The sequence below is a fragment of the Chelonia mydas genome, chromosome 2, assembly GCF_015237465.2.
Source record: "Chelonia mydas isolate rCheMyd1 chromosome 2, rCheMyd1.pri.v2, whole genome shotgun sequence".
NCBI lineage: Eukaryota > Metazoa > Chordata > Testudines > Cheloniidae > Chelonia > Chelonia mydas.
This window is the reverse complement of record NC_057850.1, coordinates 201,059,043-201,086,444: the sequence shown is the minus strand read 5'-3', so window position 1 is coordinate 201,086,444 and position 27,402 is coordinate 201,059,043. Positions and strand designations below refer to the sequence as shown.

Below are 27,402 nucleotides of genomic sequence, written 5' to 3'. Positions count from 1 at the left end.
AGGTAAGGGGTATGCAATGAATGAGGCAAGCGCACCCTGATCACTGACATTGCTTCAGCCTGGAGAAGGTTGCAGGCATAGGCGCCAATTCTGGTGATCTGGGCCTGGAGCACCCATGGAAAAAAAACAGTGGGTGCTGAGCATCCACCGGCACCCCCCCGATCAGCTCCTCCTCCTTCTCCCAGTGCCTCCCATCCGCCACAATCAGCTGTTCAGTGGTGTGCAGGAGGTGCTGTGGGGAGGACGGGAAGGAGTGAGGGTGGAGCACACTTGGGAGGGGGTGGGTGAGGGCAGGAAAAGGCGGGGTGAGGTCGAGCAGGAGCAAGAAGAGGCAGGGCGGGTCTAGGGGAAGGGGTGGACTGGGAGCAGAGTCTGGGGCGAAGGTTTAGCACCTCCAGCAACTCAAAGGTGGCACCTTCTGGTTGCAGGCCCAGTATAGGTTAGGGAATGCCCACCCTCTGGGATTGTCCTGGAGTGTCAGGAATTAAAGTTAATCTTAATTAAAGATTATGTCATGTGACGAAACCTCCAGGAATACGTCCAACCAGAATTGTCAACCCTAAGTTGAGGTTGAGGTACACTTTCTGTTGGGGGATAGTGAGCACCTGGGTGGCAATCACTGGGCTAACAAGCCATTTGGGAGAATATAAGGGGAGGAAAACAGGAAGCAAGGGCAGCTCAGGAGGGGCTCAAAAGGTGAGTCTGGACTGGGGAGTGAGGGCTGCAGGGAACCCTACCCTCGTTGTAAGCCTGTATTGCATGGTATTACTATGTAAGAGAGGGAGCTGTGGGCGGCCGTGCCTGCAGACGGTCAATGTAAAGAGACTGTCTCACGGCCCACCAGCGGACTACCCTGACGGGCTGCGTGCGAACCTCGGGCCGCAGGTTGCACACCACTGTTCTAGAGACAATAAACTGGTTAAATGTATTCTTTAGACAGCAACAACACATTATGCTGTCAAGAATGAGGACAGATTGCATTGCAATAAAGTCGGTTCTTTTAGCTTTGTATAGATCGTTCCATAATTTATTTCTTTGCAGCAACAATGTGAACCTTAGATGAACTTAAATGAACCCACTCGGGAATGAAATCATCAGTCTCATCCTACCTAGAAAAATTTAATAGGCAGTAAGTACATGGTTCTATTAGATCAGGGGTTCTCAAACTGGGGGTCGTGACCCCTCAGGGGATCACAAGGTTATTACCTGGGGGGAGTTGAGAGCTGTCAGCCTCCACCCCAGCCCTGCTTCACCTCCAGCATTTATAATAGTGTTAAATATAAAAAAATGTGGGTTTAATTTATAAGGGGGGTTGCACTCAAAGGCTTGCTGTGTGAAAGGGGTCAGCAATACAAAAGTTCGAGAACCACTGTATATAGATGGATTTTTTCTTTGGATTACTGAAAAAAGTCAATGACAACAGAGTATCAATCGTTGTAGTGAGGATATTTTTTTTAGATGCTTGTGTTGAGTAACAGCATATAATTCGCAGAACTGAAAAAGGGAAATATCACCACTGCCAAAAGAAAAATGAGAAATATTACCCATTACTGGCAGAAATTTCTGTTTAGGAAATGTCACTTTCAGTGTCTGTGCAGCAGGGTATTGTCCCTCTTAGTGTCAAAACAACTGTTTGAGACACTTAACTGTTTTGGGGTGAGGAGAGATTCTACAGAACAGGAGGGGGAAAGGACCTGTTTAGAAGACCCAGAGAGTAGAAGCAAAGTAATTACAAGGAAAAAGCAAAAATAGCAAACTACTCTAAGGTATATAAATCCCAAAGTGAGTTAAAATAGTAGATAGTTATTGAAATTATAGTCACACTGGGGGCTGGCGGAGAATTTAAACAACTGAGGATATTTAGGTACCAAATGAATTGTATTTAAAATCTGTGTCTATATACCATTACGTTTTATTATTTTATTAGGGTCATAAATGATTGCCCTATAATCAGTAGAACAATATAGCTCATAGGCAAACTGAGAATTTCTTTGAGTTTTTTCTGGTTAGAGTGGGATTATAAATTATCTGTTGTGGTTTGAATGACTGAAAACTGTTAACCCTGGGGGAAGGAAAGTAACTGTGTGCTGGGATGGGAGAAGTGCTTAGCTGGAGAGCCAAAGAAGAGAGTGACACACTATGGAATTCTTCAGAATTTCTCCTTGGGGATATGCCTGGAGTCCAGCTTTCAGGTCTAGCATTAAGAACAAAGTATTAGCATTAAAATGTAGCATAAGTAGGTGTTTCCTCAGTAATAAACATATTTAGTAAAATCCAAGGACTTGATTCACCAAGCTGCTGTACACAGGCGGACCCTTACAACTGCACAAAAGCCCAAGTGAATTAAGTGGGGCTGGGCATGGGCACAGGGGACTACCACACAGAGCAGATTCTAGGCCTTAACATGCTAACATTATTAAGCACAGTCTCATTATTTTGTAGGTTGCATTTAAAAATGGAAATGCAACACATAAAATCCTTTAGTGCAATATGAAGCATACAATCTTAACATCTGTCAGAAAATGAAAGTGTTATGCAACAAGCGTGGTAATTCTGTTTCATTAAATTCACATGGTATTTTTCTATTCTGGGTTAAATCAGTATGTATACAGCGCTTTAGGTGTGGGGCTGAATTCAACATGTAACCTACAGAACCTGCAATGTGGCTGAACCAATGAGCACTACTGATGGGAACTGGAAAAGTGAGACTCCAGCAAGTACAAGGTCGGGGGGAGGTGACAGTGGCACAGGAGCAGGGAGTAGCCGGTGACTAACAACCCCCAGTGGGTCGCAGAGCTGTGAAAGTTGCAGGCTGTGGAAGGGGCGATGCAGAGTAAAAAAGGGGGGGCAGGAGGACGTCAATCCCCAGAGAGCTTTGCAAAAAGAACAGGAGGACTTGTGGCACCTTAGAGACTAAGAAATGTATTTGAGCATAAGCTTTCCTGAGCTACAGCTCACTGCACCGGATGCATCTGATGAAGTGAGCTGTAGCTCAGGAAAGCTTATGCTCAGATACATTTGTTAGTCTCTAAGGGGCCACAAGTCCTCCTGTTCTTTTTGCTGACACCGACTAACACGGCTGCTGCTCTGAACCCTGTCATTCTGCAAGTCCGAGAGCTTTGCGTGTCTTTCCCCGGTCGCCGGCCTTTTTTGTTCCGCCTCCTCCTTTCATTAGGATAAGCAGCCAGGAGGCCCCTTTCTTCCCCGCTCCGCCTGGAGCCTCGCCAGTTGAACCAGCCCCGGTTGCTCACGTGCTCTTGGAGCTGTGCCAGCAGGGCAGAGTTACAGTGACAGGAGAACAACGAAGCGTCCGACGGCGGGGTATCCGCCCACGCCAAGTCGCGGAGCCCGGCCCCGGCCTGAAAAATGACTCGGACCGCCTGGCTCTTGGGAGCCGGAATGACTGAGTGTCTCAAGCACGTGCCGCTGGAGGGGCAAGTCCCCCCCCCAGGCCACATGCGGGCTCCAAGGGCTGCGGCCCGGCCTGAAGCGGGCAGGCTCCGCCCCACACTCCGGCTGCCTCTCTCCGCGGCCAGGGCCGGAGGGTGCGCTCCAGGGGCAGGTGGCCCAGCGCAGCTGCGTGGGGCGGGCGTGGGTGGGTCGGTGGCAGCACCCCAGCACCGGGTGCCCCCAGCCCGCCCCGGGAAGGGCCGGTCGGAGGGGGGGGCCGGTCCCTTTGTGGCTCGCTGCGGGAGCCCGAGCGGCCGCAGCGCGCTGGGCTCCTTTGTCTGGTTTCTCTTTCCCTTCCCGGCACAGACACGTGCTGCCCCGGCCTCCCCTGGGGCCGGCTGCGGCGAGCCGCTGGGGGAGCTGCCCGAGCGGAGCTGAAGCCCCTGATTAGGCGCTGCTGCTCCGAGGAGGGGCTGCTGCTGCAGGCCGCCCTCCTGCTCAGCCTGGCGGGGCTGCGGCTGGACCCGGATCTGCCCCTGCGCCGGGCCCTGGACGCTTTCCACGCGGGCGCGGGGAGCAGCCCTCCGCACCCCAAGTGCCCGGAGCGGGACTGGGACCGGCTGCTGCTGCTCCGGGAGGTGCGGGCGCTGGGGGCCCCTTACATCCCCAGCACCCGCCTGGACGCCTGGCTGGTGCACGCCGTGGCCGGCGAGGAGAATGGGGCGCTCTCCTCCTCGCCAGTCAGTGGCGCCGGGGGAGATGCCCCCAGCGAGAGCGGTGCCCAGGAGGGCCCCGGCCGCCCCCGCTCCGCCCGGGGGAGCAGCCTGCAGCAGCAGGCCCAGGAGGAAGGGGCTGGAGGAGCTGCAGCGGCCCTCGGAGCCGAGCCCAGCCCTGGGGGAAGTGACTGCCCTACCCTAGAGGTAAGGGGCAGGGGAGGACACAGAGCATCGCTCGCCGCCTGGGGTTTGGAGTCCAGAGGTAGCGTGGGGACCGACAGGGCCGGGGAGGTGGGGAGAAGACCTGCCTCCCCTTCGGGCACCTTCTGCGGCTGAAAGCGGGTATCTGCAGATCGGAGAGGAGGAGAAGGCGTCCCGCCTGCCAAGGGGACACCCCAAGCATAAAGGGGGCTGGGGACGACACACACATCCCCACCCTACCTCGAGGATGCATCCAGGGCAGATGCTCCTCACACTTTCCCCTTTTCTGCTTATGAAATAACCGGGTATTACACCGTGTTGCAGAACTGCTGGGGAGGGGCCTGGAATGCTAGGACCAGCTGGTCTCCCCGCCTTCCACAAAACAAAGTTTGGCAGGAGGTGGTTCGGGTTTGGATCTGAATGCCCCAACTTGCACCTGCCCCTGTAATGTGACAAATCCTAAATGTTAAGCTGCTGACACACCCATGCCGAACTTCCAGGAAGCTTGGATCTCAAAATGCTTCTTTCTTTCATGATGCCCCAGCTGAGGAAGAGACAGAGGTTTAATTTGAACGTAATACTGTGTATCCTGTAACAAAAGGAGGAAAGGGAAGGAAAAGGAGGCAGCTTCTTAAACTGTCAGAGCTTTTTCAAGAAGTGAAGACACAGGGTGACTTTTCTGCTGTCTGTAAAAAGACCTTCAATTCCAAATGATCATGGGTGTGTGCTAAAAAAGCCTATACCGATAACAAGGTTCCATTATCTACTTTATTCACTCTAGCACCGTAACTGTACACACTGATTGTAAGTAATGTAGACCAAATAAATAAGTAATTTTAGCTCTGTGAAGGTTATAATCTAACAAAAGCTGATGAATAACTGGGTCAGCAAGCAGACTACAGTTTTTAACAAAATAAGCAGGGACACATGAATATCCATGAGGACCCAATCCTGCCGAGATTTAACCGTGTGCTTAACTTTACTCATTTTAAATTCTGTTGAAATCAGGGTTGCAGGATTAAGGCCTTAGCTTTAAGTATTTTCTTAATGTGTGCACATGGACACTTTTAAATGTAATTTATCCATGATCCATCAAAACTGGGACTGCACTATATAGTACTATATAGTATGGTGCATCCGATGAAGTGAGCTGTAGCTCACGAAAGCTTGTGCTCAAATAAATTGGTTAGTCTCTAAGGTGCCACAAATACTCCTTTTCTTTTTGCTATATAGTACTACTTGTGGTGGACCATATGTACATCACTGTCTAATAGCTGGTCTTGTCAATATCTTTATAATACTGTCACCATAAATCTCGGCCATTTTATTGTGCCAGAGCTGAACTCCAGCTTCACCAGTGCTAAATGAACACTTCAAACTGTCTGTGGTTTATTACAGTAGTTGATTAGTGACATAAACCACGTCAAAACATATAGTTGTACCTGGTAATCATGATCAGTTTATCTTAGATTTTGTTATAGACACATGCCATATGTGTCCCTTTACTAACTTCAGCAACCTATTTAATCCACGTCCCTGATCCTGCAAAACAGTTAAACATGCATGTAACTTCATGCATGTGAGTAGAGCCATTCAGTTTAACGGGACTACACCCAGGAGTAAAGTTACTCGTGTAATTTTTGCAGAATCAGTGCTTTGATTTTTAAATAATTTATAAACCCACTATCTGATACCATGGTGGCAAGCAGTGATACATAGATGAATAATAACATTGAGTTGTGCAAACATATTTGACGTATTTTGCAATCTAAAGTTAAATAATACTTACATGACAATACTTTTGCATACTAGATTTTAATCTCTGAGGGCTAAGATTTTTTCAATAACTTGAGTTCAGTGACCAGCAGCAACTGATGCTGTCTAATTGTTAAGAATACTTATATTGTAAGAAAACTCTCTTAATTTTTCTTAATATTAGGATTTTGCACAAGGATTAGCTTGGTTATGATTCTGTACTGTATTGATATTATTTGTGTAGGTAGTTGCAGAACTAGTTTCTCCACCCTAACCTAAAGGGATCACTTATACTGGAGTGAGGAATGATTCATTTTCTGTGCTAATTTAGCTCGGGACCTTTCTGGAGCCCTACTTCGCTAAAGTATAGCGTGGTTGAGAGAGAGATTAGTAAACTGAATCCCAAATCTCAGTGCTCTTCAGTTGAAACATAAATGGGTTCCTAGAATGAAAAATCTAGTGTCTTCTCCAGCAAATTATCTAGCTTCCTAATAAATTAACAGGCATAAAATGTATTGTAATTTGAAATTCTTTCATAGGATTAAAGACCCTTTCTCTTTATATTTATTCTATTATGGTAGTTACCTTACCAAACGGACAGATTTTGGGGAAATTCTCACATATTGAAAATAGTATGTATGGTCATTTTCTCTTTTGTTAATGTGTTTTTGAATCATCCTCTAGGGAAATTCCTGCTGTCTTTTCAAGGCCAGCATTTGTGCACAAGGTGAAAGACAGAAGGGAAGTTTCAGCCTTTTTACAAAAGATTATCTCCATACCGTTAAATAAAGGCCACCTGTATTGTAAAAATATGGCTGCAGTAATAAATAGGATTACAAGGCACTTCAGCTAATTTGTAGCTTTTACTTCTGCCTTTCATGAAAAGTAGTCCAGTGCTATTGGCAGCTTCCCACTCTTAGGGTATGTCTACACTCCCCACATTACAGTGTGGCCATGACAACGGTGTGAAGTGGGCAGTGTAGACGCGCTTTATCGCCAGGAGAGAGCTCTCCCAGCGATTTAAAAAAAAACAACCCACACTGAACGAGCGGTGGTAGCTTTATCACCAGGAACCGGGCTCCCAGCTATAAAGTGCTGTCTATACTGGCACTTTTCAGTGCTAAAACTTTTGTGGCTGGGGGGGCGGGGGGTTTCACCCCTGAATGACTAAAGTTTTAGCACGGAAAGTGGCAGTGTAGACATAGCCTTAGACTCCCCACCAGAAATCAGGACTGGAGCTTGGAGTCTAGGTAAGGGGATTAAAGGAAGTATTTTGTTGTTCGGATATTGTTTGGTTTAGTAAGGCTTTAAAAACAAGTCAAGAGACTTAGGTAACTACTGACTGGAAAAACAACTGGATTTACTTTGTTCATCCAGCACTGGGGGTGGAGTTGCCAGCAAAGTTCATGCTGTGGATTCTCATGGATCAGACAATATCAGTTTTGGGGAACTTGATATTCATGGGCCTGAGAGACAAATGGATTTAAAAATGTAAATGAAAAGTACAGTTGCTGATGTGTCCTATCTGGGCATGCAATCATTTACAGTACAGTTTGACCTGTTTTTCTCTTTAGTGCTCTGAGAAGAGACAGAGTAGTATTATGGAGGCTGGTCAGTCTTTAAGAACAAGTAGAGCTGTATACGTGTTTCTGCATTAGATTGTTACACAACAAACTGAGATCAGCGTAGCCTTGGTATTGACTATTGTGGAACCAGACTGTCATTAAATTGATTTTTGTAATAAAATATAGGCTTCACAATAATGTTTTGTTGCCTTACTAATCAAACCAACCAAATAGTAGCACTGGTAAAAAAATATGGCTTGTAAAGTAAAAAATGGTATAAATGACTAATAGCCTTGTAAACTTAATGGAACTATGTTTAGCATGTTAAAAGTGACATTATTTATGTGAGTAGGCTGCTCACTGCACAATACTACTTACATGAGTAAAGTTAAACAAGTGTACATCTTTTTTTCCTGGATCACACACATACGATTATATTATATAGGCAGAAGACTTAAAATTGTAGCAATGCAAAAATTATAAATTGATGTCCCATGGATTCTTACTGAAAAATTTGCTCAAGAGGTAAGAAAGGAGGGGTTTGAATGCAGAGCGGGAGAAAAGTCAAAGTTGGAAAGGGACCAAAACAAGGGTAGAAAAAGAATATAATATTTTGGGTTATGCTGGAATTTTATATAGCGAATGAGTGGGACCCATTTTCAAAAAACAACTTAAAAGGTGCGAATATGGAGTTTTAAAGATTTTAGCACTGTAACCATGCCTTCATGGGTCACAAATGAGAATACCAAATTCAGGAGAAAATGCTGAGAAATACATCCCAAAACTGGTGGTTATTCCCCCATAAGATATACCAAACCAGCAGCAAAAGTAAACTTCTGTTTCACCACACTGGCTAACAAGAAGTCAGAGAAGCAATTTCCTGAGGCATTCCAGTCCTTGTATTACCACCAAAAACACTGTATTTAAAGATGAGTGGTTCTTTAAAACCAATCTCATCAAATAAAAGGTTCTTCTGATTCCAAAGGACCAGCCACACACCCAGGTCAATATATAACTCAGATATTACCCAAAAATCACACTAATGCCAATCCTTTGGTATTTAAAATCTAAAGGTTTATTGAAAGAAAGAAAGAAAGAAAGAAAGAAAGAAAGAAAGAAAGAAAGGTGAGAGTTAAATTGTTTAAAGGAATCAAATACATAAAATAAATGCAAAGTTCTTCCATTAGGCTTGTAGCAGTGATGGAATGAACTGCTGGCTTGATAAGTCTCTAGTTGCTTCGAAATCATTGGAAAGACCTCAGTCCCTTGGTTAGAATGCTCCCATTAAAAGAAGTCCATAGTTCAGAGATTTGAGCAGAAAAGAGACAAAATGGAGGTGTTTGCAGGGCCTTTCATAGCTTCTGCCATGTGGAGGGATACCCATTGTTTCAAACAAAGCCCTGAGCAGTTAGTGGAAAATTACAGGTAAAAGATGGGGTTTGGAGTCACATGAGCAAGTCACATGTCCGTGCATAATTTTGCTTAATCATTGCAGGGAACCATTACCTATACTTCAAATGGAAAAGTTCACAGAAAAGTCCATTCAGTGTAGATGGGTGTCTCCCGTGGTCCATTGTGAGTTAAGTGTCCTTTTGATGGGCCACCTAATTTACATAGTCCCTCCAAGATGTGCTGGCTACTACCTTGTGGCGTTACCCCAAGAGCAAACATTTGAAATCCAGGTATAAGAGCCAATACTCATAACTTCAAATACAAAAACGATACATGCATACAGATAGCATGATCATAACCAGCAAATCATAACCATTTTATAGACATATTACATGCCACATTTTGTATAAGATTTGTTGCAAATATGTGGTTGCAACAGTTATCTATATGGTCATATTTTAATCAGGTAACGCCAGAGACCCGTTTCAAAAAAACACCTTAAAAGGTGTAAATATGGAGTTTTAAAGATCTTAGCACAGCAAGTTATGGTGTTATTTTTATTATTCATGTTGCAATAGCATCTATCCTCAAACACACAGGAAGACACAATCCTTGCCGCAAGGAGCTTAGAGTCCAAGAAAGACGTTCACAACCTAAGGCCCTGTTCTCCAAAGACTTATGCATGAGAGTTGCCCCACTGAATTTAACGGGACTGTGTACATCCATAAGGTACTCTTGTGTAAGTGTTCGCAGGAGTGGGATGTAAGAATTGGAGTAGAACTTTCCTTTCCGAGGCATTGGGGTTTGCTGTTTTTCATTCAAGAGAAACGGGTGCGGACTGCTTGGGTCAGAAGACTGGTAATGGGATATGGAGCCTTGTGATAGCTGTATTACTTGCCTATGTGGTCAACATCACAGAAACCAGTATTACACCTGACATTTGGCAGTCTTGGCAGAGATGCTGAAGACCCGAGTGAGCATTGAAGCTGAACTCCTGATTCACTCCTGTATGGGACTCTGTCCAACTCAGGGGTGAGGCACATAGGCAGTGCTGGGAAAGCTATATCCCACACACAAGCTGGATTTGCTGTGTAGTTTAGCTCCATTTTCCAGGGCTGTGTTTGTCTGGTACCTTGTGCAAGTACTGAATTCACACACACAATTTTAAAATGCCTGCTTTAATTATTAATTTAATTACATTGTTTATAAATTATGAAAGTCAAGGAAGCAAGTGCTAATTCAATAATGTTATTGTTTGTTTTCATAATTGTCTACAAGTCCATGTTTGGGGATTTTATTTTAGGGAAATTATATATGGCTGGTTAATAGTGCCCAATAAAATCTGGTATCTTTTTTTAAGACAAGAGCAGTTGAGGGAGCTAAGCTACTGTAAGGATATAGCCTGACCCCTAATTTTAAACTTATTGAAAGTCTTTACATGGAATTAGAACTACTTGAATTGTACAGTATAATTGCTTTTTCCAATAAGTGTTGTCGTTTCAGTGAAGTAATGCAGATTTAGTTTTTGTAATGCAATTCTTAAATTCATATTGCTGGTAACAATATATGATCATAGAAATGCAGGGTTGGAAGGGTCCTCGAGAGGTCATCAAGTCCAGCCCACTGCACCGAGGCAGGACCAAGTAAACCTAGACCATCTCTGACAGGTGTTTGTCCAGCCGGTTCTTGAAAACCTCCAATGATAGGGATTTCTACACGGCAAACAAGTGCAAGCCTATTCCAGAGTTTAACTACCCTTATAGTTAGAACATTTTCCCTAATATCTAACTTAAATCTTCCTTGCTTCAGATTAAGCCTGTTACTTGTTGTCCTACCTTCAGTGGTCATGGAGAACAATTGAGTGTCATCTTCTTTATAGCAGCCATTAACATATTTGAAGACTGTTTTCAGGTGTTCTCCCTCCTCCCTTCCCTGCCGTCCTCCTTTCTCAAGACTAACATACAGTTTTTTAACCTTTTCTCATAGGTCAGATTTTTCTGAGCCTTTTATCCTTTTCATTGCTCTCCTCTGGACTCTCTCCAGTTTGTCCACATCTTTCCTAAAGTGTGGCACTCAGAATTGGACACAGTACTCCAGCTGAGGCTTCACCTGTGCTGAGTGGAGCAGGACAATTACCTCCCCTGTCCTACACATGACACGCCTGTTAATACACCTCAGAGTATTAGCTGTTTTACAACTGCATTACATTGTTGGCTCATATTCAATTTATGATCCACTATAACCCCTAGATCCTTTTCAGCAGAACTACTGCCTAGCCAGATATTCCCCATTTTGTAGCTGTGCATTTGATTTTTCCTCCCTGAAAAATCAAGTACTTTGCACTTGTCTTTATTGAATTTTATCTTGTCGAATTCAGACCAATTCTCTAGTTTGTCAAGGTCCTTTTGAATTCTAATCCTATCCTCCAAAGTGCTTGCAACCCTCTGCTAGCTTAGTGTCATCTGCAAATTTTATAAGCATGCTCTCCGTGCCATGAATGAAAATATTGACTAATGCTGGACCCAAGACTTGGTGATGGTGTGTTCTGATTGTGCATCTTACAGCAAGCCGCAATGTGTCTAGGGCTTGAAAGAGCCAAGTGAAGCAAGAGGGCCAGAACAGTAGAGTGGGGGTCAGAGTTGGAGGGCTAAAACCTTGGGAAGTGTCCTTGATGTGTGCAATGCAACCTCAAAAATGTGGGAGGGCACTCTGGGTGTAGGAGGTGCATAAGAGGCATTTATGGGAGATTTCAGAGTAGCAGCCGTGTTAGTTTGTATTCGCAAAAAGAAAAGGAGTACTAGTGGCACCTTAGAGACTAGCCAATTTATTTGAGCATAAGCTTTCGTGAGCTACAGCTCACTTCATCAGATGCATTCAGTGGAAAATACAATTAACATAGGCTTGAATAGAGACTGGGAGTGGATGTGTCATTACACAAAGTAAAACTATTTCCCCATGTTTATTTCCCCACCACCACCCCCACTGCTCCTCAGACATTCCTGTTAACTGCTGGCAATGGCCCACCTTAATTATCACTACAGAAGGTTTTCTCCCCCCCTCCCCCGGCCCGCCCCCGCTCTCCTGCTGGTAATAGCTCATCTTAAGTGATTACTCTCCTTAAAAATGTGTATGATAACATCCATTTTTCATGTTCTGTGTGTATATAAATCTCCCTACTGTATTTTCCACTGAATGCATCCGATGAAGTGAGCTGTAGCTCACAAAAGCTTATGCTCAAATAAATTGGTTAGTCTCTAAGGTGCCACTAGTACTCCTTTTATTTATGGGAGAGAGTCAGGGAAGTGCTGAGGCATGCCAGGGAGGCAGAGGCTAGGGGGCGAATTGCAGGAAATGAAATGCAAACAGGAGCAAAGGTGAGGTCAAAGAAGTCTGAATTTGATGTAGAAGCAGATCAGCAGTCAGGACCAGTGATTCAAAGAGAAGGTGACCCAGTTAGAGCAGTGGTCAGGGAAGAGGACTTTTCTACAGCAAGTTAGATAGACTTGGAAGGATACACTGCTAATTGGAAAGGATCAAAGAAAGAGACTTCAGTAGCCAACATGAGAAATGACCAGGGTTTTAGCAGTAAGGATGGTAAGGAAAGGCTGGATGTTTTTCTTATAGAGGAAGTACTGGCAGGATTTAGTGACAGCATGGATGGGAGTAGTGGAAAAGGAAAGAGAGCAGTCAAATATAGCACCAAGGTAGTGTGATTTACCAACTGGGAGAACAGGGGCATTGTTGACCATGATAAAGAGGGGATTGGGAAGATGGGTATTTTTGGGGAGGAGGACAGGTGAAGGAGAAGAGAAGTTCCTTGTTCACTTGGTCAGCCTGAGGGAGGGACTATATTTCTTCCAGGATGTCCAGAGTCACTTGCAGATGTAGGACTGAACAGAGAGGGTGAGGATAGGGAACAGAGGTAGATATGGGAGTTGTCAGTATAGAAACTGTAATTAACACCATGAGAATGGATGAGTTTGCTCAGGGGTATAGTGTTGTAGGAGAAGAGGAAGAGGAGGGAGCCCTGAGAGACTCTATTAGAGAGGAGAAGCTACCAAGGGAAAGAGAGTGGGAGAATCCTGTCAAGCACAGAATTACAAAAGCCCAAGGAGGATTGAGTAACTGATAGTCAAAGGCAACAGACAGCTTGAGCAGGATGAGGCTAGAGAAAAGGTCCTTGAACTTGGCAGAGAACCTAGTGAGAATGGCCTTAGAGGAGTCAACAGGCTGGAAGTCAAAGTGTAGGTCAATGAGAAAGATGGAGGAGAGGAAACTGAGGAGATGGGTGAAGAAGACTTGCAGAAGGACTGTGGAGGTGGAGAGAAGAGGGCGATGGGGCTGTAGATGGGAAAGTGAGGATTAACGGTCTACACTAGAAATGTAGACACAGCTTATGCTGACAAAAATTGCATGTAGAAGCCTGTATAGCTTAAACCGGTTCAGTGAGCAAAATAAGCTATAGTCGCAAAAGACTCTTATGCTGGTATAACTTCAACTACATGAGGGCTTTTGTTAGTACAGAAATGTTGTCAAAAATCAACCCCCTAACTGACATTGCTATACTGGCAAAAGTTTCTGTTGCAGATTTGGTCATAGGTAGTGGATGAAGAGAACTCTGGAGGGAATACAGTTTGAAGGGATGCATCAGTGGGTTAGAAGAGAATAGTAAATAAACAAGCTGTTGTACAGTTCACAAGGTTTATTATTTAGTATTTGTATTACTGTAGCACCTGGCTTCCTGGTCCATGACTCGTATTGGGCTAGGCACTGCACAAACACAGAACAAAATCAATTTTACACATCACTTCATCCTTTCTATTAATAGTTCTTCCTTCAGCTGAAATTATTCATGGTGTAGAGGGCCAATGCAAGGCCAAACACTTTCAGGGCCACCTGGAGGATTCAGGGGGCCTGGGGTCCTTTGGTGGCGGGGGTCCTTCCGGTTCGGGTCTTTGGGGCACTTCGCCAAAGACATGGAGTAGAAGGACTCCCGCCACTGAATTGCTGCCGAAGACCCGGAGTGGGTCCTTCACTCCGGGTGTGTTCGGCGGCACTGAAGGACCCCCTGCCGCCGAAATGCCATCGAAAACTCTCGTGGGGATCCCTGTGGGGTCCAGGGCAAATTGCCCCACTTCCACTCCTCCCTCCCCCCCCCCCCCCCCCCCCCCCCCCCCCCCCCCCCCCCCGGCAGCTCCAAACACTTTGACTGAAAACCTAAAGGTCTATTAAATATTTTCTAGAAATGCTTTAAAAGACTAACTTTTGAATGTTTTAAAGGGATGTCAGTGATTTTTCAAGTTACGAACTATACGGTAGCTGAATTTTTGTAGTTTACACATCTGCAGGAAGTTAATAAAAATACCATAGCGCTATGTATTTCGCTTCTAATTCTGTCCATCACTATTTGCATTTGGGGGGAGGAATCGTATGTATAAATGTGTGTGATATATTGCATACATACACTTAATAGTGTGTTTTCAAGTAAACATGATGGTTGACATAGTAGACCCAGTGCTGTGTAAATACTCCCCCCCCCCGCAGCCCCCAAGTGTTTGTTTGATCCAATAGACTGTCATGACTGTTCTGAAGCCAACAAGGGTATCTTCAATAGCGTGTGCCTATTTGCAGCCCAGAGTAAATTTTCAGGATTGAGATATTGAAAATAATAATAGATGTTAGACAGGTGCAGCATTTGAAACCACAGATGTAATATTCAGTTAGCCTAAATAACTCACTTGACTAATTTTAGCAATCTTAATAAAATGCCTAGACATGGCATTACATAAAATATGTAATCCAAGGCAGTCTGATTGTCATAATCCTGATATTTCCTGTGCTACTGTTTTATCTTCCAAACTTTTTAAACTGTGATTATATTTCAAAGGATAATGTCCCTTTCAGAGGACTTTAAATGTCTGTGTTATACCAATAAAATAAAAACCAGCAGGATCTTATTAAAGGGGAAAAGGCAAAATGCCACATTTATCATGAATACAGAAAGAATCATAGTAAGCAGTTAGTTATAGCTGTAAACATTCCATTCAGTTTCATAATTATTCGCACTTTCATTCATACACACACACACAGGTTCTGCAAGGTTATCATCATAGTTATCAGCCTTAGAGTTGCTCGGGCCAAGCCACTGGCCAGGAGGAGGGAGCAGGGCCTTCTCAGATGCTCATCTGATGCTCCTGGAAGTTGCTTTGCAGAATCGGACCCCCAAAGTTCTCACTTTTTAGAGTCTGTTTTTATAGGAATTTCTTCCTATGCCAGTCTATGGGAATTGCTTCATCATGCTGTTGCTGACTCAATCAGCAGATGGCACAGTCCTGATGGCTCCGTGCTGCCAGATGTTATCTTGTTCTTTGGTTCTCCCATTCTTGAAGCTGTTGGGTGGATTCCAGCTGCCCTCCGGGGGTCCTCTGGTTGTTTCCACTTGACACCTTCTTCGGCTGATCGACACTGGATTCTTAGGCTGGCACCTCCCTGATCATTCATTTATTATCAGCACCAAGCATCCATCCACATACATCCTCTATCTCTATTTTAATCATAACTGTTAACAAAGCGAGATAAATACAACAAAAGGGCAGGGAGTCTCTGTGTGCTGTTTCTGTTGTTACAAAGTATCGCTTTGAGTTTCTCTCTGTGTGAGTTGTTGTTGTTACAAAGTATTGCTTTGAGAATAGACTCTGTTTTAGGATGTACTAACACAATTAGCGGCCAAAAACCAAGAGACTTCCCTCTTAATTAGTAATACCCTGGAATTTAAACTATGGGGAATCAAACTCATTTGTGATTTTAATACAGGACTTCTTTAAATATGATCCAACATCTGTGTCTGAGGAAAAAAGGATGTTTTGTTTCATTATGAATGTAGAGAACTGACTTGATAGTACACAGACAAATAGCAGCAGTAATCAGATAGTAAGCAGCTGTATAAGAACTAGATATTTTTATTACTTAATCAAAGCATAGTAAAATAGACACTGCTGGTTGTGTAAGCAGTATCTAGCTCTTTTGCACAGGTCTGTCTTGTACTGTGTGGTGTAAACTTGTGTAAAGTGCAATCTGACTTTGTTTAAAGTGTAGAGAACTTGGTGAAAAAATCAATTTAGCAGGACAGAGAATGCATGTTATCTTAAGAGCAAGCTGTAGCTTGAGAAATCTGTTAACATCCATTTTTATCTTTGATAAAATTATCTATAGTTTTACAAAGGAAAAGGGACAAAAAACCCATAGCAAAACAGCGCACAGATAAACAAGAACAATGGAGTGAATATTTCCAGTCCAGGCTTAAAACGAAATATAATGGAAAGCAAATAACCAGCAATAAAAACAATGTCCACAAATAACTGAGGGTCGAGTTTGGAACGTCTGACTCACTGTGAAATGCATGTTCTGAAGCAATTAAAGGCAGTGAATGCTGGTTTGTACTGTCTGCTGCTAGAGATGAGACCTCTTTCCCACTTGTGTCTTAATACTTCGACTCTTTAAACATTAGTTATGAACTAAGTCCATATTGTTACTTCAATGTTAAAGATCAGTAAACTGAAGCTGAGAGTTTAAGTGATTTGTCCTAGGTTGCACACCAAGCAAATGCCACAACCATGATTAAGAACCCAGGCCTCCTAGATGCAAGCCTGATGCCTAATCCACTAACTAGACTCACTCCCAAATTCTATCGTCTAGTGTAATTAAAATCAACAAGTGTCAGAGGTGAGAATAGAATTTGGGATTCCCTGGCTCTCAGCATTGTGCTTAGTGCACTAATCCAGAAGTGTCAAACACTCAACCTGTTCAACATGATGCAGCATTTTCAGAACCTATAGATCTGAAAAAAAAAAACGGGAGGACTTGTGGCACATTAGAGACTAACAAATTTATTAGAGCATAAGCTTTCGTGAGCTTAACTAATAAATTGGTTAGTCTCTAAGGTGCCACAACTACTCCTGTTCTTTTTGCAATACAGACTAACTCAGCTGCTACTCTGAAACCTATAGATCTGAAGGGTTTTTTTGTTTTGTTTTTTGTTTTGTATTTTAGAGTAAGTCTTTACATAAGAACGGCCACTCTGGGTCAGACCAATGGTCCATCTGTCCCAGTGGTTCTCAACCCCGAGCCTGCAGGCCGCTTACAGCCCAATCAGCACACAGCTGCGGCCCATGTGACATCCTCAGGGCCATACAGGTTGTATATATATTATGTGGATGCAGCCTACATAATACATAGAGAGCTGCATATGTGGCCCACAATGACAAATAGGATCAGAACCACTGATCTTGCCCAGTATCCTGTCTTCTGACAGTGGCCAATGCCAGGTGCTTCAGAGGAAATGAACAAAACAGGTAATCATCAAGTGATCCATCCCTTGTTGCCCATTGACAGTTTCTGGCAAACAGAGGCTAAGGACACTTCAGAGCATGGTTTTGCATCCCTGCCCATCCTGGCTAATAGACACTGATGGCCCTAACCTCCGTGAACTTTAGTTGTTTTTTGAACCCTGTTACAGTCTTGGCCTTCACAACATCCTCTGTCAAAGAGTTCCACAGGTTGACTGTGCGTAGTATAAAGCAACACTTCCTTTTGTTTGTTTTAAACCTGCTGCCTATTAATTTCATTTGGTGACCCCTAGTTCTCGTGTTATGAGAAGGAGTAACTAACACTTCCTTATTTACTTTCTCCACACCAGTCATGATTTTATAGACCTCAATCATATCCCACTTTAGTCGTCTCTTTTCCAAGCTGAAAAGTCCCAGTCTTATTAATCTCTCCTTATGTGGAAGCTGCTCCATACCCTGGATCATTTTTGTTGCTCTTTCCTTAACCTTTTCCAATTCCAATACATTTTTTTTTCTTTTGAGATGAGGCGACCACATCTGCATGCAGGATTCAAGATGTGGACATACCATGGATTTATATAGAGGCAATATGATCTGGCTCTAGCCCTGATGGTTGTATAGAAAATCTTCCAAATATGAACTGAATGTTGCCTCCTGCAGAGTTGTCTTCCTGAGTCTGCGGACAATCTGAAACAATGGCTCTGAGAAGTGTGAACTTTCCCACCCCATTGATCTCATTGGATCTGAACGCTAAAGCTGAAACTGGTCCTGGCCTCCTGAAGTGATAGGAAAGGATCTGAAAGCTATCTTTGAATTGGTGGTGACAGTAAAGGCATGAAAACTACTGCCTTTTATAGATTGTAGAAATATTTGACCACTGGTTTTGCCCTTATAAAGGAACTAACCATTCTGAAGCATCAGAAAAGAGTTGTCTTCCTGATGATGGAACAGCTGTTAAAGGCTAGCCTAACTACACAATAGGCTTATAGCAGGCTATCAGCTGTTGCATATGTCCATTGTAGGCTAATGCAATTTCAAAAGCTTTGCATTATCTACACTGCAAACATGTGTCCATTACTGTTCACAAAGCTGCCTTGGCCGATTTCCACCATGCCACGCCCCACCCCACCCCCCGAGACGGGATGAGGTTGCAACTTTTACATTTCTGCTAGGAATCTTGAGGATGCTGTCTATGTTGCCTCCCCATTCATAATTTTCTATTTATGCTTACCCTTCGGGACACCACGTTGTGGCTGTTATCCTGCAAACTAAAGATTCCTTCACGCCGCTCCTCAGTCATCCAGAAAGGTTGCTCTTGGGGGGTGGATTTGCTCTTTTAGGCTGGGGCTGAGCACTCTGTATTGCTTTCAGCATGCTGTACACCTGCTGGACCAGGGGAGCTGCTGCAGGTTTTTATACCTATTTATCCATAATTTTAGATCTCAGTTTTTGATTGAGATAGTAATGAATTATATTAATATTTGTCAAATATAGGCCAGTTCTTTCTAGAATGAAAGACTTAGCTCTGATCATGCAAACACTAGTGTGTGTGAATAACTGCATGCACCAGATGTAGCTCTACTGAACTCATAAGCATGGGCAGGACCAAGACCTTAGTTATTGCAGACTAAAAATCTCACATCCTAAACTGCCTTCCACTGGCGTTCCATTACGGAGGGGGGAAATTTATATTGAAAAATTTGCAAGTGTTTGGAAAAACAAATCACTTCCTGATCTTTGTTCATAACAAGCAAGTTCTCTGATCAGTTCCAGATATCTGGCTATTTTCTCAGTTGCAGTTATATTGGAGTCTCCTTATTAGTATCTGGGAATTGTATATTATATACTGGATAAAGACTTGCATCAGAGGAATTGATTAATGCACTTGATGCCAGTTTACCATTGGAAAAGTCTATTTTTAAAATTAAGGGTTCCCTTACAACTTTTTCAAAAGTCATATAATAAAATTAGGGTCCTAAGTTACTTTGTTTCCCAAGAACATTTAGTATATTTTAAAATACTTTGTCTATGTTTTTAGCTTCTTGACATTTCAGATGATTTTGAGTGTGTTTTGTAACAAGTTGTACTTAAAAAAAACCAGACACCTTTTGAAGTTCAGAAAAAGCTTTATATAGGAGAGAAACTGATTCAAGTTGGAGAATTTATACACTTCATGTCTGGGGATCAATAAAGCCTTAAACCTAAATTTATGGTGCTATATTTGGAACAGAGAAGGTAACACTTGCTATTCAATTGGAACCTACCTTTTCTGTTCTTGCAGAACATTTCATTCTAGAGAATGGAGTTATCCATTGTAGACATTGTCTTTTTAGTTCTCATTTGAAAGTTCCAGTATGTATGTCTCAAACACCAGAAACAACATTATTCTGATTTCAGAATATTGAAAAGTTTTTGCTTTCAGTGTCTTCTGGATGACATTCCACAACAAAACACTGGGATGGAATATAGTCACAATGTATCTACCGTGCAATGGAGTTTTAAGTTATATGTAGACAGTTACAAAAGTAACTATTCTGACCCCCTCTGTCCTGGACTTTGCCTACATGGAAACAAAATAGTTACTGTAATAGCAGTTGCAAACCCCTTCCTGCCATATCATCATGAGCACAATTTCATGTAATTTGTGTGTCATGGCTTAGCATGTTTGTATATTAAAAAATTATGGTAGTGTCTGCTTTTATGTCCAGTGCCATTGTGGGTCATCGTTTGCAGCTCTATGCAGTTCAACTATCCCCTGCTGGTGAGTGAAGCAGAAGAATTTCTAGCTATACCATAAGGAAGTTCAGTATCCCCATATAAAACTGGAGATACAGAGCGTACATTAATGTATTACACATGCAGGATTCTGTCCTACTTCAGTCCTATTCTCAGCTTGTCATGTTATGACATTGATATATGATCAATGTTTCACTGGAAATTATATAATATGACTGAATTAAGCAGGGGTGTCTTTTTAAAGATTATTTTTGGCTTGAATATACTTTTTCTGACTCTTCAGGATGTAGACTTGAAAACTGGTCAGGAAGCTTTGGATTACTATTATCTGCATAAAGGAAGTGAACAATCAGAATCACAAGATGGGGAGAAGATAAAGCAGGTGAATGATAAAGAAAATGAAAAAAAGGCTAAAACTAAGGGGGAAGAGAGAGAAAATACAGATTCTAGCACAGTGGTAAGTGTAATGATACAAAAAACCACACAACCCCTGGGTAAATGGTTTATCATTCGTTCTGTGAGTGCTATTAGGAAAATTAGTAAAGAGGCAATGTCTGGATGATACTCTAAATAAGACATCCCCATTCTTCTCAAAAGTTAGGCTCCCTTTACAAATATGGTTTCACCTTGAAACATTCTAATCCTTCCAAAATCAGTCATCTTAAAATTAGTTTTTATTCTATTCTATTTATTCTAGTTCTGAAGATAGCAGACCTCCTCTCCAGGCTTTCAAAGTTAGGCACATAAATATTTAAGACAAGGATGCTAAATTATGTTGATTTCACTTTACTATGTGGTTTATCGAGGTATAGATGGTGCTGTATGCCCACAGGATTCAATGTTTGAAGTAGGATTCGTCCCTAGAGGATTAAATTTTGGATGACTTGGTTGCCAATATCCAAGTATTGTTGTATATTGAAAGGGGGGGAGTTACACTAAGGTTGCCACATTTTACAGTTATACTAAAGCACGGACTTAAAAATCAAGTTAGCACTTTTGGCCTATGTCTCCTTGCAATCTGCAGTAAAGGGATTGCTTCTTTTCCACGAGAGCTGAGAATTTAATTTCCAGTCATTTCGCCAACAGCCCTGCCTGTCACTACCCAGTCTGTTTTCAACCTTTACTGGACTTAGAGGCTTCAAATGTGTTTCCAGTTTGTCAGGTGGGTGCAGCTTTGTCGAGGAGGAAAGCACAAGTGCGCCATTTGTGGGGCGGGCGTGATGCTTTTAGTTGTAGGATCATTCTGCCCCTCCTAACAGCATAGCATTTTCTCTTCCAGACGATGGCTCCATGCAGGGTTAACAGCTCCAGCGCACTTCACCATATTGCACTGTTCCAAAGCAGCAGCAAGCTAAGGAGAGCACCTGTGCTCTTTTGTACTTCTAGCAGCCCCATCAGGGGCTTGAGGGACACCTTAAATTTTAATGGGATTACAGTGTTCCACCTAAAACTTCAACCTAGAGATGCCACTGACTGCTAGTGTGGCATCTGCATGATGGTGGGGATGTGATAGAAAGCCAAGATTTGCTTAAGTTTTTATATTTCAGACCCTTGCTTAAAATTACAAACCATTGAATCTGCATTAGCTGACTTGCACTCATTTGTGTCTGATGCTTAGAGCCCACCGGACTGAAACCAGAGTAGGAGGAGAGGGAGCTCTCCCTCTGTTTTTAGCAGAGAAGGGACTGTGCTCCCTTCCCCCACACCCCTTACTTTACTTCTTGTTTGTCTCTAAAGAATTGTGCTTTTCAAAAAGTGTTTTTGTTTCCTCCACTGCAGAGCAACAGAAATTCCATAGATTCCTCGCCCTTGTTGGAAGACTATTTGCTGCTGTTGACATCACAGACAGAAAATGCACTAGAGTAAATGTGAAAACTCGCAGCTGTATTAGCAATGGATTATAACTGGCATAGTTGGATAATTGGGATAGTCCATTTAATTAAAGAGTAAGCAGAGAGTATGTCACAAGTCAGTTCAGTAATTTATCTGAAAACTCTGTTGTAAAAAGCTACTCTGGTCATTTACCTTTTAGCATAGTCATTACTTACCTGCTTCCTGAATCTGTAAAATTACGTAACTTATCTTTTGAAAACTGTTTAAAAATTCCAGTTCTTCCCAGTGCCCCTTGGTAATATTCAACAAGACAGTTTATCTATGTAAAACAGGATACTCATGACAGTATTTTCACAGTCTGTCTTTAGCAACCGTGGGCCTTTTAACTGCTAACAGTTTAAAAAAAATAACAGATCTTGGAAAAAACTTCTGTTTCTTTTAAGGGCATAAATTGAAAATACCAGCTCTACCTCCCAGTCTACAGCAGGGCTAGTATGTGATAACTCCGTAGAAGAAATATGGCAAGACTTTTTTCAGTCACTTGTGTTACAAGTAAGTGTAGCAGAGAACTTTATATATACACACACACCCCCGATTTGTGCAAATGCATCTGAGATTATTTGCTTAATGAGCTGCAGTCTGATAAGCCCATTTGTAAGTGAAAATACGTAGGATTTAACTGTGGGGATACCTTGCCATTCACTTCACAGCTGGTGAGGTGGAGAACATCTTTGACTCCAGCTAGATGAGGGAGCCAAGCATCTGTCATCTGACTTTAAACAAATCCTTCCTACCATCCCCCTAAATAACCATCAGACAGAACTTCATAACCTAACATTTTCCTGTTCTGGTAGAGGTGACCTGTTATATGCTTGTTAGTTTATTCATAATACTTTTGTTTCAAATCCAGCTTCTGGCTCCAGACTTGGTTCTGTAACTGGACCGGTTGGTAGGTCTAATTTTGCTCTATTATGTGTTTGTAAATCCCACTGTTTGCAAAGGGGGTTGCAGTTGCATAACTGAAAGCAGAAATAGGCCCTCAAAATATGCAAAATATTGGGACAGGCATAGCTTCAGCATGTAAACAAATCTGAATAGCAGAGGACATAAATCTGAAAAATATTAAAACCTCATTATTTGATAAAAGGGTCTCGTTCCACTTCTCAGCTAATTTTTAATGTTTTAAAAATCCTATGTTACTAAAGGTGTTATCTTTATGTACTGTGATATATTCACAATGAAGCACTGTTCATCAAATGAAGCTGTAAAGGAATCAGAGTTTATCTAAATTCTCAAACCTTACTTTACATTTCGAAGTACATTTTGTCTGACTTTCCATAAATGTTACTAACATTTGGTATGTAACAGAGATTAAAGGGGGAAAATATTTTTTCAAATTTTTTTTTAATTTGTGCATTTGATAGTATTTTGTGTGCAGTGAGAGTGCAGTGTGGTCTTTCCTGCTTGTCTTTCGCATAGCAAGTTGTTCCCCCCCCAAGAAAGAAAATGTGGCTTAAAATGACATTGGCCAGATCTTCTCTGGGGCTTAAAGCTACTTCATTTAAAAAAAAACAAAACAAAAAAAACCCAACCAGCTTTCAGTTAGTCTTAAAGACTATTTTTTGAACATTTGACTTGATAAAAATCAGAGCAGCTACACTGAGTGCTAGAGCCTGAGTCAATAAACAGGACATTACAATCTGTTATAATTATTTTGTACTATTAGGAGTTACAAAATATAACCAAGGCCTGTCGACTCTGCAACAGTATGGATCTAAATGCCATGACAAAGGTCCGTGGCTTCTTTGGCATTCTAGCACTTGGAAATTGGAGGTTATGCAGCAGCTTCGTTTATATTGAAAGAAAATAATGAATTCACTATGATAATGAATACAATCTTGCCTCCCCCTATTTTGCGTTAGCTGGAAATTCTAGAAGTTTTATATATAAATGTTGAAGGAGACCGTAACCTGGAGGTTTTGACAGCAGGAGAGAGGACTGTTTTAGTGGATGAGAAGGCAGGCAGTTTAAAAGGTGTGTCTTTACTGTACAGTTAACCCACACGGTTACTCAGGTGTTACCGCTAACACCTTTACAATCCACACACTCAAATATCTGACCCAAGCGTGATGGTGCTTTCAAACTGGGCTAGCTGTCCATCCTTCTGTATAGACTAAAGTCCAAGTGATGCTTTCATTGAGGCTGGACCCCTGCCCATTTTGCAGGGAAGACTCAGGCTAAGCCACTAGAAAGCTGGTAGTCCTTCAGTGCCTTCTCACAACTCCCCCCTCTCCCACCAGCTGCCCAGAATGGGAGACATGTTCTCCCACCATTCACTGGGAAACACTCAGTAGCTCAGCTTGCTAAAGAACAAACAACTATGGGACATGCCCCCAGAAGTCCCAGCAACACACATGGGTGAGTGCAGCACCAGTCAGGACACAGTAATTTGACTAAAGCTTTGCAGCATGGCTGCTCTTGCCTGGGCTAGGCTCTATTAGGTACCGCTCACCTGAGTTCTCTCTGCAATGAGGACATATCCAGTCAACGTGCTTGTCTCTCACTCTCAGGGTATGTCTTCCAGAATGATCAGTAAAATAGCTAATGTTGACATCTTAAAACTAAACAGGACCATTTATCAAGCCATTACGCTGAATGGGGTAGTTCATAACTCGCACAGCTTGTTTCAAGCTGTCGGCAGATTTAGGAAGACGGCACTGTAGTGGTTGGACTCTGCTCATGTTTTTAATCTCTTAAATTTTAGAGCACAATTCTGTGCTAAGGGATGAAGTCTGTGGGAAATTCTATAGTCGTAGACTAGATAGACCCTGTGTGCAAGTAGGACATAGTTCTTCCAGATCAGGTAATAGAAAAGTTTAGTGCTATTATGGATTCTAATAGTATGGAGAATACTGAAAGAAAAAAAAGTGAGTGAGTGAGTGTGTGAGATAAAAGTTGCTGATTCTGTATTTTTTTTCCATTTCCTTTTAGGAAATTTCACTGGGAGCTACTCAACCTGTTGCTTGCAGTAGTAGTAGAGGCATGAATTCATCATCCTCTCACTACACTGTAAATTTGAGCCAGGCTATTAGCCATAATGTCAGCCTCCATGAAGCTATGTTACTGAGATCAAACCACAGCACTAGGGTAATCCAGAAATAAGGAGTATACAGAGACAAGATTCCTTTCTGCAGTTAAATTCTAGCATCATAAACCCTGAATCGTTACTTAATGGGACTAACTGGGGGTTATTTCCATCTATTGACATTAGGAACCTAACAAACCAGAATCTTCTTTCAGACCTTGATGAGAACATATTTGAGGAGATAAATCTAATGGCATTAGCATTGGAAGGTTTTGATCCTAGGGAAGTCTCTCAGCTTTTTGAAAAACCTGACTCAGATTCTGGACTTTCAAGCCAGAGCACAACCTCTTCAAGCAATTCTGATTTATCCTCTGTTTCAACCTGCAGTGAAGGTGCTGTTGGCTATAGTAGCAATATAGAATATACTTCCCATGATGGCTTAGGAGCTGTAGGGGGTCATTACCCAGAGCATAGTAAACACTGCCAATATGGACTATCAAAGCGATTCAGACTATTGTGGGGAGTCCCCCCACTTCAACATATTCTTCATAACCACACTTACACGCAGCTGCCAAATGAATTAGCATCCACTTCTGAGCATCATTCTTCATCATCTAGGAAATCAAACAAAGTAAAGGGCAGGTGCCTCAATAGCACAGATAATCTTAGCCATGATGAATGCCATGTCAAAGCCCTGAGAATTCCATTTTCTGTAGATGAAATTGTGAGCATGCCTATTGATGCGTTCAACAACATGTTATCAAAGTTCTATCTGACAGATACTGAAATATCACTTATGTATAAGTGACATAAGGCGAAAAGGAAAAAACAAGGTTGCTGCTCAGAACTGCCGCAAATGTAAACTAGATGTGATCCTGAACTTGGAAGAGGATGTGTGCAAGCTTCATGCCCAAAAAGAGAGCCTTAAGAAGCAGAAATTTCAGTGCAATAAATCAATTAGCCTTATGAAGCAAAAACTAAGTGACCTCTATCATGTAGTTTTCAGTAGGTTAAGGGATGACCAGGGAAGACCTGTTAATCCAAGCCAGTATGCTCTTCGTTGTGGTAGTAATGGCAGCGTTTTGATAATACCTAAGAGACTGGTCACATCAGAACAGAAACAAGATAACCAAGAAGAACGGAAACAAAAATAAGTAACATTACGATCACTACATTATTTAGAACTCATTCTGCTGACCAGGGAGGGGGAGGGGGGGGGGAGATATTAGCATAAACGCTGGAGGCCAAGAATGCTTATGAACATGTTAAAGGAAAAAAAAAAAAAGGACCCAAACTAGTATTTTGAGACTTGTGCAGGTGGCCTGCATCTTTAATTATTGGGATAGTTTTTATATATAAATATAGTAAATTGTCAACACTTAGAAGCTACAGCAGTAAAAACCTGCTAGTTTGACTGAGCTGTTGAGATGTAATTAGAGTTACTGGAGGATGCCAGGCCACCAGCAGAAGTATAATTTCTACTTAGTGTGGATTTATTGCCTTTAAAATGAGTTTGCACACAGTATTTGCAAATAAATATTACATTGATATAATTGTATGGAAAAAGGGTTGTAGGGGGCAGACAGGTATATAAGTTTTGTCACAGTCGGAACTAGGAGAGTTCTCCCTATTTGGTAGAGAAATTGAAGGATCAATGCAAAAAAAAAAAAGGGGGGGGGGGGGGGGGGGGTCGGCACAAAATTGAGATGAGTTGCAAATGGAGGGGGGAAAATGTATTTTCCTTCCTAAGTACATGACTCTTGGAAGGTAAAGCCTTAGATTTTGATTTAGTCTGTTAGCACTGGCAGAGTTTTTTTAAAAAAGCAGAAGACTTAGATTTGCAAAGGTTTGGCTTAAATTTTGTGTAGTTTTATGTATTAATTTATGTATTTATCTTTTCTGTGGGTGTAAATTATACTTTTTGTACTAGTTTTCTGAAGAGGTCATGGAGGCTATTCAGACTTTTCCTCTCTCCCACAAAATATATACACACATACACAAACACTTGTAGTCTCCAGCAAACTAGGATTGCTCATTAATTTTACACTTATTTTGACATTTTTTCCTCTAAGTACACATTGAAAGTGTTGAAGCAGGTACAATCTGTTACCCTAGTCTTATGCCACTATTACACCATTCACTTTTCTATGTGAACATGAAAGAATGCAGTGGTGAATCAGACACTTCCTATGATTTGTATGTTTTCAAATATGTGATGTACTATCTACTGTCTTTTTACAGTCTGGATAACTTGACTTTTCTCTTTTATCCAAAGGAAAATTACTTTTTTTTTTTTTAAGTTTTTACGTTGTTCTAAATTAAATCTTTTGTAAACACCTTAAAAATTCTATTTAAAAACAAATTAAAGGTCAGATTTGCCAAGA

The 27,402-nt window shown here is 42.1% G+C and overlaps 1 protein-coding gene across 1 annotated transcript; it reads left to right on the top strand.

Annotated features, from left to right (window-relative positions):
* Positions 1–3,399: 3,399 nt before the first annotated feature.
* NFE2L3 (nuclear factor, erythroid 2 like 3) lies at positions 3,400–27,402 on the top strand. The gene is given in 10 exon segments (XM_007053669.4): positions 3,400–3,434; positions 3,491–4,310; positions 20,384–20,557; positions 21,880–21,962; positions 22,377–22,485; positions 24,925–25,078; positions 25,081–25,502; positions 25,504–25,545; positions 25,548–25,817; positions 25,819–27,402. Coding segments are annotated over 10 exon segments (2,463 nt in total). The 3' UTR covers positions 26,173–27,402.